This window comes from Typopeltis vanoorti, chromosome 18 (genome assembly GCF_054136105.1).
Source record: "Typopeltis vanoorti isolate ZY-2024b chromosome 18, IOZ_Tvanoo_1.0, whole genome shotgun sequence".
Classification (NCBI taxonomy): Eukaryota; Metazoa; Arthropoda; class Arachnida; order Uropygi; family Thelyphonidae; genus Typopeltis; species Typopeltis vanoorti.
This window is the reverse complement of record NC_143566.1, coordinates 40,292,364-40,309,559: the sequence shown is the minus strand read 5'-3', so window position 1 is coordinate 40,309,559 and position 17,196 is coordinate 40,292,364. Positions and strand designations below refer to the sequence as shown.

At 35.2% G+C, this 17,196-nt stretch overlaps 1 protein-coding gene across 3 annotated transcripts in view; it reads right to left on the bottom strand.

Moving 5' to 3' along the window:
- LOC150096609 (retinoblastoma-like protein 1) overlaps positions 1-17,196 on the bottom strand; it is a 488,590-nt gene that overhangs the window by 276,280 nt on the left and 195,114 nt on the right. For all 3 annotated transcript variants that reach the window (XM_090408756.1, XM_090408757.1, XM_090408758.1), the window contains exon 10: positions 9,382-9,463. In XM_090408756.1, the coding sequence (XP_090264882.1) occupies positions 9,382-9,463 (82 nt within the window). The remainder of the gene's footprint in view (positions 1-9,381; positions 9,464-17,196) is intronic.

Here is a 17,196-nt window from a genome sequence, read left to right as displayed (position 1 = left end):
TAACGGTAAGAATGAACAATTCAGTTTTCATTCTTACATTTATCACAAAAAACTATCAGCTGAGTGAGGAATTCCCTACTTGCCATGGAGCCAGGCATGGATGCTATCAAGCAAGCAATGACTAAATTCAAGTGAAATACCTGGTATTTCAACCCTACCACACACCCAAATGCCATAATATCACTACAAACAAGCTTTGGATCTTGTGGAAATAGCCAATGTAATACAATTGATCCTTGCAGGCAAGCCTACTAGCTGAATGATAGTGGCTTGGACATCCCCAACTGCATGTCATGCATTTCACTGTGTGTTTTTCAAAGCCATTGATATGAAACTCCTCTGATTGTTTCTAGAACAATTTTCTCACTTCTGCTTTGACTTGCTCATCATTTTCTAAATGGACACCTTGTCTTTAATTTAGGAAATAACCAGAAGACTAACAAAGCCAAGTATCAGGCAAAAGGAGGATTCGTAACTTTCTCTGATAGCTGCTAAAGCAATCCAAGAAGTGTTAATTATGAGTTCCAATTTTTTTTTTTTTTTTTTTTTTTTTTTTTTTAAATGTAACTATTTTTTCAATTTTTACAACGATAATGCTAGAAGAACTTTTTCTAAGCCCATCTTTGACCAGCTCCCAAGTGTGTTAATCTCTGGCACAGAATAGTGAATTTTTCTTCCTGGAAAGTCAGTTTTTCATCCCAGAAATGCAAGTAAATCAGCTATAGAGTACACCATTCCAGACAATAAATATAGTGTTAGAATTAGGGACCACTTGCACTTGTCAGCTGTCTCTTCAGTGGACGCTGTTTATAATTCGTGACAGTCTTGGGCCAGCTATCTCTGATTGGTTACTTCAGTCTCCAAAAGGCTAAAACAGCCTCACCTACTCTCTATACAGGAATAAAAGGCATTAGCAGATAGCAGATTTATCATTATTAATAAGCTTTTGATAATCCAATAGGATGATATATTAACCACACTACTGGCCAAGACGTCTATAGATGTCAAGGTTATCATGGATGCAAAGTGCATATTAAAATTGTAATACCATTGATATTACATTGAAATATATGATGGATATGAAGCGTATGAAGATGCATATTTTATCCATAATAGCCGGTTAGGTGGTTAATATGGTCAATCAAAGTGACCATAATAATCAAAAGTACATATTGCATCCAGAATGTAATAATAATCAGCTAATGCCTTTTATTTAGAGGGAGTAGGCGAGACTTTTTAACCCTATCTAGCTTTTGGAGACTGAGTGGGTTGCTCAATCTCCACTGGAAGCCAATCACAGACAGATGGCCACATGACTATTACTAATTATAAGCAGCAACTGATGAAGAGACTGGAAAACAAGTGCTGACATCTCTTGGTACCTAACCCTAAGATGATATTTGTTGAAAGTTTTTCATTTGGCACATCTCCTTCTCCTTGGGGAGATGTGCTTTGCATTATGAGATACTAAGGCAAATGATGTGAACTCATACCACTTTTGCCACGAGCTGCCCCAGTCCTGAAAGATACTTCAGGTGCAAACTTTGTTTGCTTACACTTGGATAATGGATTAAACCAAGTATATAATTTCTCTTGGGGGGAGACCACACTCCTACCGGGCGCATCCCCCGGGTGGCAGATGGAGGAAACCCAAATGGGTCGCTCTGAAAAAAAGAATAAAGAGCCGTGGACCAAAGGATGTAGCAGAGGCATGGCAAGCTGGCTACATTATTATGCCAGTAACTTTCATGAGCAAGAGAAAGTCTACAAACCGAGATAGTGCTACTGCGTACGGGACAACCGATGCACCTACTCAAAGACCACATAGAGTAGGTGAGAAATCAGCAATGTGGTCAGCCAAGGATGTGAAACATGTAGCCACCCTCAACATAAGATTACTATACTGACCTGGAAAATTTAAAAAGACTGAAATGGAGTATTTTAGGTTAATCAGAGACACATTGGTGCAGAGATGGATTCATGGATTTACCAGAAGGAAGACTGTACTTCTCAGGAAGAAAAGATAACATACACAGAGAAGGAGTTGCATTACTAATTGAAAAGAAACTTACACACTCAGTAATTGAAATAAACCCAGTGTCTCCTAGAATAATAACAGCCAAACTTCAAGCAAAAGAAAAAGGTCAAACAATTAAAATAATCCAAATATATGCACCAGACAGTAACCATTCAGAGGAAGAAATAGAAAATTTCTATGAAGAACTACAACAGGAAATAGATAATCCCAAAAATAGAGAACTCATGATAGTGATGGGAGATTTTAATGCTAAAATAGGACAGTTCACAGCAGACAAAAAAGATGTGATGGGGAAATTTGGATACGGAGAGCTTAACGACAGAGGAGAACAATTACTCCACTTCTGTAAAGCAAACGATCTAATGATTACAAACACATTGTTCTATCAACGCCCTAATAATAAATATACATGGACATCCCCAGATGGTAATATAAAGAACTGCACAGACTATATCATCATAAACAAACAATGGAAAAGATCAGTAAATAATGTACAAACATTAAGAAGTTTTGATTTTGACACTGACCACGAAATATTAACTGCCAAAGTGAAGATAAATTTCAACAGGAAAAATAATATCAGAAAAGAAGAAAACATCAACCTATCAAAACTAAAAGATAGCTCAAGCAGAAGTCGATTTTTAGAACAGATGTGCTTGAAATTAAAACCCTCCATCTTACAGAACAGCAGAAAATTCTGGGAAGAAGGAAAAGAAACAGTTATCAATTGCAAAAGACACTCTAGGTTCCAAACCCAAAATAAACAAACAGTGGATAACCCAAGAAATCATAGCTACCATAGAAGAGAAAAGAGAGGCCAAGATACTTGTAAACCAACAAAACAATGTAGAGAAAAATACAGAGCACTAAAAAATCAAGTTGATAACCTATGCAAAAAAGCCAAAGAAAAATGTTTAGAAGAAAAAGCTAAGAAATGCCAAGAAGCATACCAACAAAACAACCTAAACGTCTTCCATGATACTGTAAGAGAAATTACAAAGGAATTCTCAGCAAAAGCAGTAACAATGATAAACAACAAGATGACTGAAACCAGGAATATTGAATATATAAGAAAAATCTGGTCAAACCATTTTAAGACTATCTTCCACCAAGGAAACAAAACTACAATGCCAACAATAGAAGAAAATAATGATCACCCAAAAATTTTACAAGAAGAAGTTAGATATGCAATAAAACAGATGAAAAACATTAAAGCACCAGGCATTGTTACTATCCCTACTGAACTGTGGTCATATGGAGGCAGCATATCAATAGAATATTTAACAACCCTATTCAATAAAATTATACAAACAGGAGAGAGCCCAGATGATTGGAGAACTGGAAAGATCATCCCAATATACAAGAAAGGAGACAAAAGAGACTGCAGAAATTACAGACCAATCAATTTACTCCCTCACACCTATAAAATATTCATAAGAATTATACAAAATAGATTAAAAAACACCTATGAAGAAATGATAGGCATAGAACAAGCTGGTTTCCGAGGAAACTATTCAACAATAGACCAAATTTTCACATTGCACCAACTAGCAGAACTCAGCTGGGAAGACCATAAAGAACTATATTGTTGTTTTGTGGACTTTAAACAAGCTTTCGATAACATCAAGAGAGAAATTCTTCTCAAAATTCTACTAAAAAAAGCAATAGACAAATATATAATACAGTTTCTGATAAAATATTACTCTAAGACAAATGCAATAATTAAAAAGGACACACTCACAACAGAACCCATAGAGATCCAAAAAGGAGTAATGCAAGGATGCTCATTATCCCCATGCCTATTTGACATATATCTAGAAGAAGTTGTAAAGAAAGCAATAGACAATCAGCCTGGAATCAATGTCAACGGTTTAAACATAAATAATATCAAATATGCAGATGATCTCGTCCTTCTTGCAAGAACCCCAAATGAACTACAAAAGTTGATCAACAAGCTAAATGAAACCTGTAAAACATATGACATGACAATAAATATATAAAAGACAAAGTGATGAAAATAGGGAGGAACAGAACTACCATCTCAGCCACCCTAAACGGAGAACAATTAGAACAAGTAGACAACTTCATATACCTTGGATCAAAACTAACAGAAACAATAGATGAACTCAAAACAATCAAACACAGAATAGCGATAGTATGGACCACTATGGGAAAATTACAGAAAATCTGGAAAACAAACAAGATATCTAAACAAGCCAAAAGCAAATTATATGAAGCAATAATTATACCAACAGTCATCTATGGAGCAGAAGCATGGACAGTTAAAAAAAGAGAGGAGAAAAAACTGCTGGCATTTGAAATGAAATGCTTAAGAAAAATAAACAGAACAAGTTGGATAGAAAAGAAAACAAACATCACAGTCAGACAAGAACTATTGTATAAAAAGACAACAATAGAAAAAATTAGAAAACAACAACTGAGATGGTTTGGACACACTGTACGCATGGATGCAGACAGACTTCCTAACATCCTAATCAATACTTTTCCAACTGAAAAAAGAAGACCTGGAAGACTAAGAATTACCTTGCTGAAATTAATAAAGAACATCTCGGGATGCAGAACATATAAGGAACTTTTTCGAACAGCAAGGAATAGAGAAGACTGGAAGAGAGAAGCCCGCTCAAGAGAAGACTCAACCCGTCTTAGACAGAAGAGAAGAAGAAGAGATATAATTTCTTGGTATCTTTGATTCCTTACATGACAACTTACTGTCTGAAATAATAGTGTGGGTTCTACGGTCAATTTTCTTGTGTTTACTGGATGAAAAACCCAAGTTTCAGTGCTCATTACAAAAAATTCAACTGTATGTACAAGTTTAAATGGCAGTGCCTTGTAGCACACCTTTAGTCATCTGCTTTCTCCTGGATTCTGCTCCTGCATACATTACTTTTTGGCAGTCTATCAGCCACCCTTGTATCCATATCACCAGTTTGATATTCATCCCGAATGGTTACAGTTTGCATAATGGAGTTCCACGTAGTATCCTGTGAAACGCCTTTGCAAAATCCAGAAGTATCATCACATAACCATCCCTTCTATCCCAATCAGCTGTCACTATTATAAAAAGTTAGTAAATTATTAAGCATTGACTGACCCTTCACAAAGTCATGATGTACCTCAGAATATCATATTCTTATTCACTTATTCATGAATTCTCTTTTTGAAATTCCAACCAACAATTCCACTACTTTTATCACCACTCTTAAGACAATGATTAGCCTATAAGTTGCTACCACAGATTTAGCGGTAGCTAAGTTTTAACTCCTTTATTCAAAGAAAATATTTTGCTCTCTCTCTCTCTCTTGGGACTGGCCAAAGCTGAGACTTAAATTACACAACCTAGTCAAAAGCATTGCTATTTTTCTTTCATGTTCTCATAAAACGTGAACTGATATCCCATTAATCCCACAACTGCATTTACATTCAGTTTCTGCAATATCCTAAGTACCTCCAATTCATCAACCTCTGTTCTGCATCAGTCTTTGTCAGCAAAAGCCTCACTAGGATGCTATAGCCTGCAAAGTGGTCACTCAGTAGCTTCACTATTTCTTCAGCCTCTTTCATCAATCTACCATCAGCACTCATTAAAGTTTTTCATCCATAGTCATTCTTCTTCCTATTTGCCATATAACAAAAGAACTCTGTGATTTAGTTTTGCTTGCTCAGCTAATTTCTTCTCATCTGATTTTGCCTTCCATACCACACTGATTACCTGTGCACTGTTCGCGAGTTTACTGGTCACATTTTTCTTTATACACCCTCCACAACGTTTTCCCTGTCTTTCTCTTTTTTTAGCTCATGCTTAATTAATGATACTCCTCAGCCATTTAACTCCTATCAAATTTAGTCTCCTGAGCATGGGCATACAGTATGATATTGCTTCCTCCAGATATCCCTTGAATATCCCCATGCACTGTGAACATCCTTCCTTTGCATATTTTTATGCCATGACACTGCTTCAAACTGCCTCCTAGGTTTTTCATAATCAACTGTCTTGTAGTTCCACACATACCCCTTCTTAACTAAAAATTTCATATATTTCACTATCTCACGAGTTAAGACTGCACGATCACTCATCTTAATTGGAGGCAATGTAGGCACTAATTTATGGACAAAACTTCTGATCCTATAACCAGATAAACACTATTGCACCCTAAGTCCCCTCTCCATCATACGCTGCTTTAAATAATTATCTCTTAGTAAATGTGCAAATTTCATTTCCTTCTTGCCAGTGCTCCTTCCAGCCTATGTCTCCAAAGTTAAGCTGCTGACCCATGATAATTACTCAATCTACACTCATTGTACTAATCTGCTGATGCATGCCTTCACATCCCTGGCACTCCATGATGGCCTATCACAGCAAACAATTTTATACTTGTCCTCCTGGCCTCAATCTCACACCAGATTGATCACACCAAATTAATCTCAAAAGAACTGCCATCTGTCCGATTGATCCTCTCTGAAAATACTAAACCCCTCACATTCCATCCCTGTAAATATGCCATCTGCTATTAGTCAAGTCGCACTAATACCTATAACTTTTAGTGGGGTTACACTAACCAATGCCCCAAACTCTCTCTTCTTCCTAATACTTCTGGCATTAGTATATAGAAACTATAGTATCCCCAAACACCTTTATATCTTGAACTTACTACCCCATTTAATATTCACAGTTTGAGAGACTAGATTACTCACATTTTGGTCATTTTTGCACTTGCTCATTTCATGGAGCACTTCTTTTTTTTTGGACTGTCAGTAAAAACTCTCTGTAGACAATGACCCTGATTTAAGTGCAGTCTGAGCATTACAAAAATCCTTCTGTCCTTCAAATTGAGACCACAGATCCTTAAGCTCTCCATTTCTTCTGTACAATCAGCATATCGATTCATTTGTTATCCACATCCTCCTCGTACTCACTTTGCTTCTATCAAAGTGTGGCAAGAGACTTACAATCTTCACTCTCACACTCATTTTTTTTTTTCTCCTTTTTTTTCCCTCCTTCTTCCAATGACTACTTCACATCCTCTCTCATAGACTATTTCTCATGTCTCAGGTCATTTTTACCAAATATTTTAAAACAATTATTTTACCTTGCTTCTCTATGTCTTTTGACAGCATCACTACTACTAACTTTTGAGTCAGGGAAATAAGATTTTATTACTCTTTTATTAAGCAGTCCTCTGATCATAGAATCTCTTTACTGGGTAAGATTTTCTCGCTCAACTGTTTCTCTTATTTATTCATAAGATCTTGTTCCCTACCTTGGACCTCCTATTTTATTCTCTTCTCAGCTCTGCTGATCTCTTGACGTTTCTGTAATTTTTCAATTTTGTGCTTTGCTCATATGAAAGATTACATATATGCATGCTATTTCATTATTGAGGTTCTTCTCTACATTCTCTTGACCTTTACTCTCAAAACATTGCCCACTTGCTAACCAGGAAATGCTCTCTTTTCACAAATCCTTCATCTTTCATGACACACACACAATTCAATTTACACAAGGACATTACAGATGCCACCACACCGGTGCCATACCAACAATATCTAATTTAAACAAATATAGAAGTTTTACATAAGACTAATTCAGTCTATCACACACCCATATAAAAAAACTACAACTGATTACTTTATAAGTTTATTAACAATAATAAATTATTATTAGCTAAATTTTGTAAAAGGTTATCACTATGAGTCTCCTTGTGGCCCTCCATTTAATTACCCTCCTTGACAGCATCTCCACCTTTTTGTGGTGAGGTGCTTGCATGTATCAGTGACCCTGAGAGCTATGCTGCCAGTAGGGCCAACCTAGCTGGGAAAATTACAGAAGAAGTGCTAGACTAAGAGAGAAACATATTCTGGTCCTCCAAGTTGGGAGTTAAGAGGCTGATAACCTCTTCTTGTAAAAAACAGATAAACTCAGAAGTACCCAATGGGGAGAGTGGGGGGGGGGGGGGATTTACTGAAAACGACAATGGCAAGGAAAAAAGAGCAAACAATTTGAATACTAGATATTAAATGTTGCTGCTAGGAATGTTAGGGGCTTAGCTAGGGAAAAAACAGATCTCAACAAGTAGTCAAAAGATAAATATAGTAGCATTAACTGAAACTAAGAAAAATTTAAAGGAGACTGTAAAAATAGCAGATTATGTAATGATATGTAGTGGCATAGCGCAGAATAAAAGAGCAAGATGTGATGTAGCTATAATGAGAGTTCAAAAATGGAAGACCAGAATTGGGAACCACACTTTTATTAATGAAAGAACAGCAGCTGTGAGACTGAAATTTGAAATAAGCTATCTAAAAATAATAGGAATTTATGCTCCAGAAGAAGGAAAAATAGAAGTGAAATATTTTACAATGATTCAGAAAAGCTGATGAGACATTGTAATAGAAGTTATTTAATAATTGCAGAAGACTTCAATAATGTTAGATACAGAGAATAACATTTAAATCAAAATGGAAATAAATTGAGATTTTTCATCATTTTATGAATTAAAAATCAAACATATTTTTCTTAAAAAAAAAAAAAAAAAAAAAAAAAAAAAAAAAAAAAAAATACCCATAAATATACTTAGAGTGCCAGAGGAATACAATCATTAATAGATTACATAATCATAAACAAAAAGTTATCTTCACAAGTAAGAGACAATAGTTTGCAGATGTAATGACATATATTCAGACTATTTTCTGGTAAATTTCAAAAATAGCAATGTAAGCAAGATGGAAATTACAAAAACCATGGGAATCTAATGAAAAGAAAAATTTGGAAACTCTAAAACTTACTCCATAAAGATAGTATTAAAAATCTCCATCGAAACTGAGTCAGCACTCATTCAAATTCTTGTTTCTTCTGACATAAAGGAAGAATGGATAAACAAGCAAATTAATAAAAACAAACAGCAGAAGAGGTTCTTGTGACAAAAAGAACAAGAAGAAAAAAAAGGACTGAAAAAGGTTTAAAAGAACCTCACTCCTAATTTTGCAATAAAATTAAAAGGTCAAACATAATTGCTGTATCCTATTCAAATAGTCCCTGTTTGCCATTAAGAGTATGGCACTTATACAAATAACCTACAGGAAAATATTAAACTAACAAGTTATTTCATGTGAGATAAGAAAGTGTGATGTGGGCTACAGTCAGAAGTTACTTAGCAATATATATAGTCACTGTAGAATTTTTGCACTGTGTTTGTATATAAATAATAAACATAACATGATTATATGCAAAAAAAAGTAAACAAATATTGAATATAACTATGTTTGAATCATTTGTTACACAAACTAAACATATCATAATGATGCAAACGGTCTGCACTAACTTGGGCATAACTGGTGGAAAATGTTTCACCCATTTCCTTGATTCTTTTCATGATCATTTCTTGAGGATTCCTACTACATTCTCTAAAATTAGAATAAAACTTATTACACTTCCAATTATGATGAATGCAGTAAATTCCAAAATTATAAATCAAATTAAAATCATTAATATTATATTAAATATTATGAATTCTTTATTAAAGTCTTGAAGTATGCATATAACCAAATTATATTAGTTCATGGTAAAGGCTTTGGTTCTGGCTAAATAAATTTAATATATATCTATCCTATATATATATATATCTATCCTATATATATATATATATATATATAATGATAAGCCTTTTTAATGTCATGTTTTGAAACTCAGGGCTACCGAGTGTTGAGTCTTCAAAATTCGAGTCATCAGAATTCAAGGAGAAACTGCCTACCAGTCAGGAACTCGGAGGGTTGGGCGACGTAGCTGCCAGGGGGCATAGCTCCCCCTAGTATATATATAATAAAGAAAGTGTTATTAAAATGAATACAAACTACTGAAATAGTATCAGCTGTTTATCAAGTAATTAACCTAATGAGATTCGCTCCCTCATACAATAAAACATGGTTTCCTATCCAGGGGATTTATTTATTCATTTATTTTCAAGACAAGAATGCTTAGTTCTATAAAAGAAAAAACTTGAGACAGAATGAAAAACAAAATAAAATATTCATAACAAATATAACAAGAATAACAAATAAAGAATTGTTATTCTTGTTATTCTTTTATTCAAACAAATAAAAATCATGCATGTCAACAAGTTCTTAAATGAGTTTTGAAGTTCTGCACATCTTGAACATGGTAACATTACTCTGCAAAACATTTGAATACATTAATTCAAATTAACATCATGATTTACAAAAAAATATATGTAATTGTAGTGGCAGGAATCTATATAGGCATAAAATGTGTATTAAGAGCACATATACATTTTAGAAACTATACAGCAGAACTCTGAAAATAAACGTCACACAAAACTGCTTCCAATTTATTCTTTAAAATCACAAGACTTGAAAAGAAAAATAAATAAGTATAACTACAGTTAGCTCCTTTAATCTTGGTAGACACTGGCTTCTTTCTCTCAACAATGAACGGTTTCTTACTTTTATGTGCATTCCTTCCATGAGTCATTGTAAACCTGTAGTATATTACTGTGGGTGATCTAAAATTTTTTTATCTTTTTTCTGTATTTATTTTTTTTTTACACAGTCCAGAAATACTGCACTAAAGACCAAGAACGGAACTTTTTCAAGTCTTCAAAGTCAGGCAATGGTCTCACACTAGGCAATGAAGTTCATCTCCCACCTAAAAACAATCACAAACATCCACTACAGCAGGATGCAAAGAGTGGATATGTTAACCACTCAGCCAACCAGGCTGCCAAATATGTCATAGTTGTAATAAATTTAGCTTAATTCTTTATCCAAGTGTAAGCAAACAAAGTTTGCACTTGAAATATCTTCAGGACTGAGGCAACTCGTGGTAAAGGTGGACAAAATGCTCATCACTTGTCTTAGTATCTCCCATAATGCAAAGCACATCCACCTTTACCATGAGTTGCCTCTGTCCTGAAGATACTTCAGGAATAAACTTTGTTTACTTGGATAAAGGATTAAACTAAATTTATTATAGTCTGACCAAGTGGGAAAAAACTTCCAACATCACATAGTAGTTTTTCTTGCAAATAAAAATTCATGCATGTCACCAAGTTCTTAAATGAGTTTTTAAGTTCTGCACATCTTGAACATGGTAACATTACTCTGTGAAACAAATTCAGTTTGTTTCCTAGGAAACATGGAAATACATTAATTTTAAAGTTCCCTTTTTTCTTCTGGAAACTCTGCTATTGATAAACACGAAATTTAAATCTGCCTTAAACATTGTAAGCAGATCAAGATCACTGCTCACAAATTTTAAACACTGTTCATTATTTCAGAAAGCTATACAATCCTTTGATTAAGTTTTACACATTTTTTGAACTTAATACAAAAACTTATTTGAAAGAGCAAATAACCTTTAGTCCAATTTTATATTTAAAAATTTAATGTGATATTTCTTCAGTGCACTTTGGGAATGCACACACAAAATCCTTACGTACAGGCATAAGGCTGTCATATGACATTAGGTTCCAGACCACTGTCATATACCAAATGGCTGCCTTTTTTCCTTCTCTCCACTTGTAGATGCATGTAATGTTTTAATAACATTTTTAAGCAGTCATATATGTGCATAACTCACATAAATAAAGTATTTAGTTATGTAAAATATGCAAGCAAGAAAGTTATTCTATACAGAATGGTTTAAGGTAAGCTTAAAACAATCATCATCATAATCAAATTCCTGACATGTACATCAAGGGGTGTACAGGATATGATAGTACCACATGAAAAATTAACATAATTACTAACTTTCTATCTACAATTTTCCTCCAAATCAGTCTGTTACTTGTCAAGACTCCAACATTATCAGATCATATATTTCTATCATCTAAGGCACTTTGTACCGTATCAATCCACCTATATCTTGGTCTTCCTCTGGGTCGTTTTCCTGCCAACCTGGCAGGAAAATGACTTATTTTGCTAATCTTTCCTTACCCATTCTGTTTAAGTGACCATACCACCTCAGATTAGCTCTGCTAACGCATTAATGGATGCTGACAATGTCAAGTTCTTTCCTAATATCCTCATTTTCAAATATGATATTGCCATTGATGCCATCTGTTCATGCCTCTAATCTTTCTCAGAACTCTATCTGCATATCTGCAGTTTCTAGTAATTGGTCAAGTTTTTTACTTCTGACCCAGCCGTCAGATCCATAAGTTAAGACTGTTTTGAACACTGTCTTGTATACAGCTAATTTAGTGTTCCGACTGATTTCTCTTTTATACCATATGAATTTACTCAATTGACTTCCTACCATACCAGCTTTGATGATTCTGTTGTCTATTTTCATATTTAATTTACCGTCTTCACTAAAAATCGTGTCTAATTAGCTGAAATGTTTTACTTGTTCCACAGGTTCTCCATTCACAACGCAGTTAACATTTTCAAAGATTCTGCTATTTTCATTGTCTTTGTCTTTCTATTGCTGACCTTCATACCATATCTATTAAAACAGTTATTCAATTTAGTCAGAGAATCTTGCAGACTTGTAGCGGATTTATATAGAAATATAACATCGTCTGCATAAAGCAAAGAGCTGACATTAGCATCGCCAATTCTGATATCATGTTTAATACCACTTTCCTTCATAATGTGATCCATATAGATAATGAATGACAGAGGGGATAATGTACATCCTTGTCTCACACCAGATTTAACATTAAACCATCTTCCTGTACTTCCTTTAATTCTAATTGCTGACTTACAACTGAAATAAAGACTAAATATTGCTTGATGTAATGCCCCATTGACACCATATAACTGTAGCATATTGAATAGCTTCTCTCTTGGCACTTTGTCATATGGCTTTTCCAAATCGACAAAACTTAAATACAGATCTTTATTATATTAACATGTTTTCTTTACTATCTGTCGTAAAGTGAAGATCTGATCCTGACATTGTGGAAGAAAAGCTGGGTGAAAAACAAGCTGGATTCAGTCCAAATAGAGGACCTATTTGGACTGAATCCAGCTTGTTCTACACCAACCTTTTCTTCCACAATTCTTCTCAACCATTTCTCAAGTATACTTGCATAGATCTTGATAGGAACACTCAGAAGAGAAATCCCTCTGTAATTCTCACATTCAGTTTTATTTCCCATTTTGTATATGGGTACTATTATAGCTCTACGTCAATCGTCCGGAATTCGTCCCTCTGTCCAGGCTTTCTGAACTATGCAGTGCAGCCACTGTAAGACTTTTATACCACCATACTTCAGCATTTCTGGTCGAATATCATCTACTCCTGCTGCATTTCCACATTTCAAGCTTTGATGGCTTTTTCTACTTCAAGTATGAATATATATTCGTAAATGCATGCCTGTCGAGTGTTTTTTTTACCACAGTGCTATCACTGCTTGTTTCACTTAGCAATTTTTCGAAGTAATTACTCCATACTCTAAGGATATCTTTTTCTCCCGTTTTCATGTCATCTTTATAATCTCTAACTGTGCTTAAGGGTCAAAAGCTGTATAACTGAGAGGAGACCTCAACATAACTTTAAAGGAATGCGGAGACCCGACCAGGGCTTCTGACCTAATGTCCAATCCTCATCTTCTTGTGGTGCACCCTGTTGGGTATCTACCTGGATACTGAACGAACGAGGATGGGCTGGCAATTTGGGATTTAGCCGACCAAATTGTATTCTTATTGGCTTAAACCAATATACAAAATGTTGGGGCAACATGACAAAATTTCAAGCCGGCTGGGGCATCACCCGGTTAAACAAGACCTCGTTGTTTTCACCAGGAAACCAGGGCAAACAGCAAAAAGTCAGCTACTGGAACAAATCTCAAAGCACACCCCAACTCAACATCACCAGAGTTAAAGATCGGTACTATCAACATAAGAAGCCTGAATGGCAAAGAAATGGAGCTAGTTGAGGAATTAGATAAGTACCAGATCGACATAATAGGGGTGACTGAAACAAAAATGACAAAAACTGGTGAGATCTTTCTGAGCAATAAATACAAAATGTTATATTCAGGCAATGACAATCAAGGAAAAGAAGGGGTAGCCATAGTATTCAACACTAAATACGAGGCTAATCTTCTTGAATGGCAAGCAGTCTCAAGCAGAGTGATGTGGGCAAATATCAGAATGGGAAACTGGACAATGAGACTTATTTGTGCCTATGGTCCCACAGAAGGTTCTACTAAGGTAGAAGTGGATGAATTTTTAGAGGCTCTAGAGAAAGCTGCTGACACAATGAAAAAGGAAAAGTTGGTCCTTGTTGGGGATCTAAATAGCAGAATAGGAAGTGATTGTCAGATATACAAAGATGTTTTGGGAAAATCTGGAGAAAAGAGGAAAGCTAATAATAATGGCAAATACCTGTTGGAATTCTGCTCAGGACATGGATTGGTTATTACTAACACCATGTTCCAACATAAAAATGTACACAAATACACATGGAGAGAAGAGGCAAGGAATAATAAAAGTCTCATTGACTATGTTATTGTTGATAGTGATGTTTTCTCCGGACAGCAGAGTGTACAGAGGATTTGAATTTGGAAGTGATACCTATTTAGTCTTGAGCAGGAAAAAATTGAATTTCACATTGAAAAGAATAACATGTAAGAAAGGTTTAAAGCGAATAAAAGTTGAGCAGCTCTCAGATGTGAACTGTAGACTAAATACACAAAGATTATTGAAGGAAAAATGAAAGAGTTTGAGAACAAGAACCAAACCTTGGAGATTCAGTGGCAAAACTTGAAGAAAACCCTGATTGATTCAGCCAGAGAGGCATGTGATGAGGTCGTCTGTAAGGATAGAAAAATCAGAACTCCATGGTGGATACAGGAAGTTAAAGAGGCAGTGAAGGAAAAGAAGAAAGCATTTCAAAAGTTCCTGGCAAATAAGTCAGCTTGTGCACTTGGAGAATACAGAGACAAATGTAAGAAAGCAAAACACTGTGTAAAACTAGCTAAACAAAAGTCATGGGAGGACTTTGGCAAGAACATAGAAAATAAATATCAAGAAGGTGGTAAGATATTCTGGAGAAGCTTAGAAATGGGGGAAAGAGTGCTGTAAAAGAGTTAAAGATGATAAAGGTGACATGAAAATGGGAGGAAAAGATATCCTTGAAGTATGGAGTAATTACTTGATATTCGACCAGAAATGCTGTAGTATGGTGGTGTAAACATCTTACAGTGGCTGCACTGCATAGTTCAGAAGGCCTGAGCAGACGAACGAATTCCTGATGATTGGAGTAGAGCTCTAATAGTACCCATATATAAAAAGGGAAATAAAATTGAATGTGAGAATTACAGAGGTATTTCCCTACTGAGTGTTCCGGGCAAGATTTATGCCAGTGTACTTGAGAAATGGTTGAGAAGAATTGTGGAAGAAAAGCTTGGTGAAGAACCAGCTGAATTCAGGCCAAATAGAAGCTGTCAGGATCAGATCTTCACTTTACGACAATTAGTTGAGAAAGCATGGGAATATAACAAAGATCTGTATTTAAGTTTTGTCGATCTGGAAAAGGCATACAACATGATGCCAAGAGAGAAGCTATTCAATACACTACAGTTATATGGTATCAATGGGCATTATATCAAGCAATACTTAGTCTTTATTTGAGTTGTAAGTCAGCAGTTAGAATTGAAGGAAGTACAGGAAGATGGCTTAATATTAAATGTGGTGTGAGACAAGGATGTACATCATCCCCCTCTGTTATTCATTGTCTATATGGATCACATTATGAAGAAAAGTGGTATTGAACATGATATCAGAATTGGAAATGTTAATGTCAGCTTTTTGCTTTATGCGGACGATGTTACACTTCTAAATAAATCCGCTACAAGTTTGCAAGATTCCCTGACTAAATTGAATAATTGTTGTAATAGATATGTTATGAAGGTCAGCAATAAAAAGACAAAGACAATGAAAATGGGCAGAATCGTCGAAAATATCAACTGCATTGTGAACGGAAAACCTGTGGAACAAGTAAAACATTTCAGCTAATTAGACACGATTTTTAGTGAAGACGGTAAATTAAATATGAAAATAGACAACAGAATCAACAAAGCTGGTATGGTAGGAAGTCAATTGAGTAAATGCATATGGTATAAAAGAGAAATCAGTCGGAACACTAAATTAGCTGTATACAAGACAGTGTTCAAAACAGTCTTAACTTATGGATCTGAGAGCTGGGTCAGAAGTAAAACACTTGACAAAAAGACTAGAGACAGCAGATATGAGAGTCCTGAGAAAGACCAGAGGTGTTAAATGGCATCAATGGCAATATCATATTAAAAACGAGGATGTTAGGAAAGAACTTGACATTGTCAGCATCCAGGAATGAGTTAACAGAGCTAATCTCAGGTGGTATGGTCACTTGAACAGAATGGACGAGGAAAGATTAGCAAAACAAGTGTTCTCTGATAGGTTGGCAGGAAAATGACCCAGAGGAAGACCAAGAAATAGGTGGATTGATGCGGTACAAAGTGCCCTAGACGACAGAAATATAAGATCTGATGATGTTGGAGTCTTGACAAGTAACAGACTGATTTGGAGGAAAATTGTAGATAGGAAATTAGTAATGATGTAAATTTTTCATGCAGTACTATCATACTGTACACCCCTCGAGGGTACATGTCAGGAATTTGATGATGATAACTCCTTTTACAGCACTCTTTCCTCCATTCCTAAGCTTCTTCAACAACCTCCAGAATATCTTACCACCTTCTTGATATTTATTTTCTATGTTCTTGCCAAAATCCTCCAAAGACTTTTGTTTAGCTAATTTTACACAGTGTTTCGCTTTCTTACATTTGTCTCTGTATTCTCTAAGAGCAAAAGCTGACTTATTTGTCAGGAACTTTTGAAATGCTTTCTTCTTTTCCTTCACTGCCTCTTTATCTTCCTGTGTCCACCATGGAGTTCTGATTTTTCTATCCTTGCGGACAACCTCATCACATGCCTCTCTGGCTGAATCAGTCAGGGTTTTCTTCAAGGTTTTCCACTGAATCGCCAAGGTTTGGTTCTTGTTCTCAAACTCTTTCATTTTTCCTTCAATAATCTTTGTGTATTTTAGTCTACAGTTCACATCTGAGAGCTGCTCAACTTTAATTCGCTTTAAAACTCTCTTACATGTTATTCTTTTCAATATGAAATTC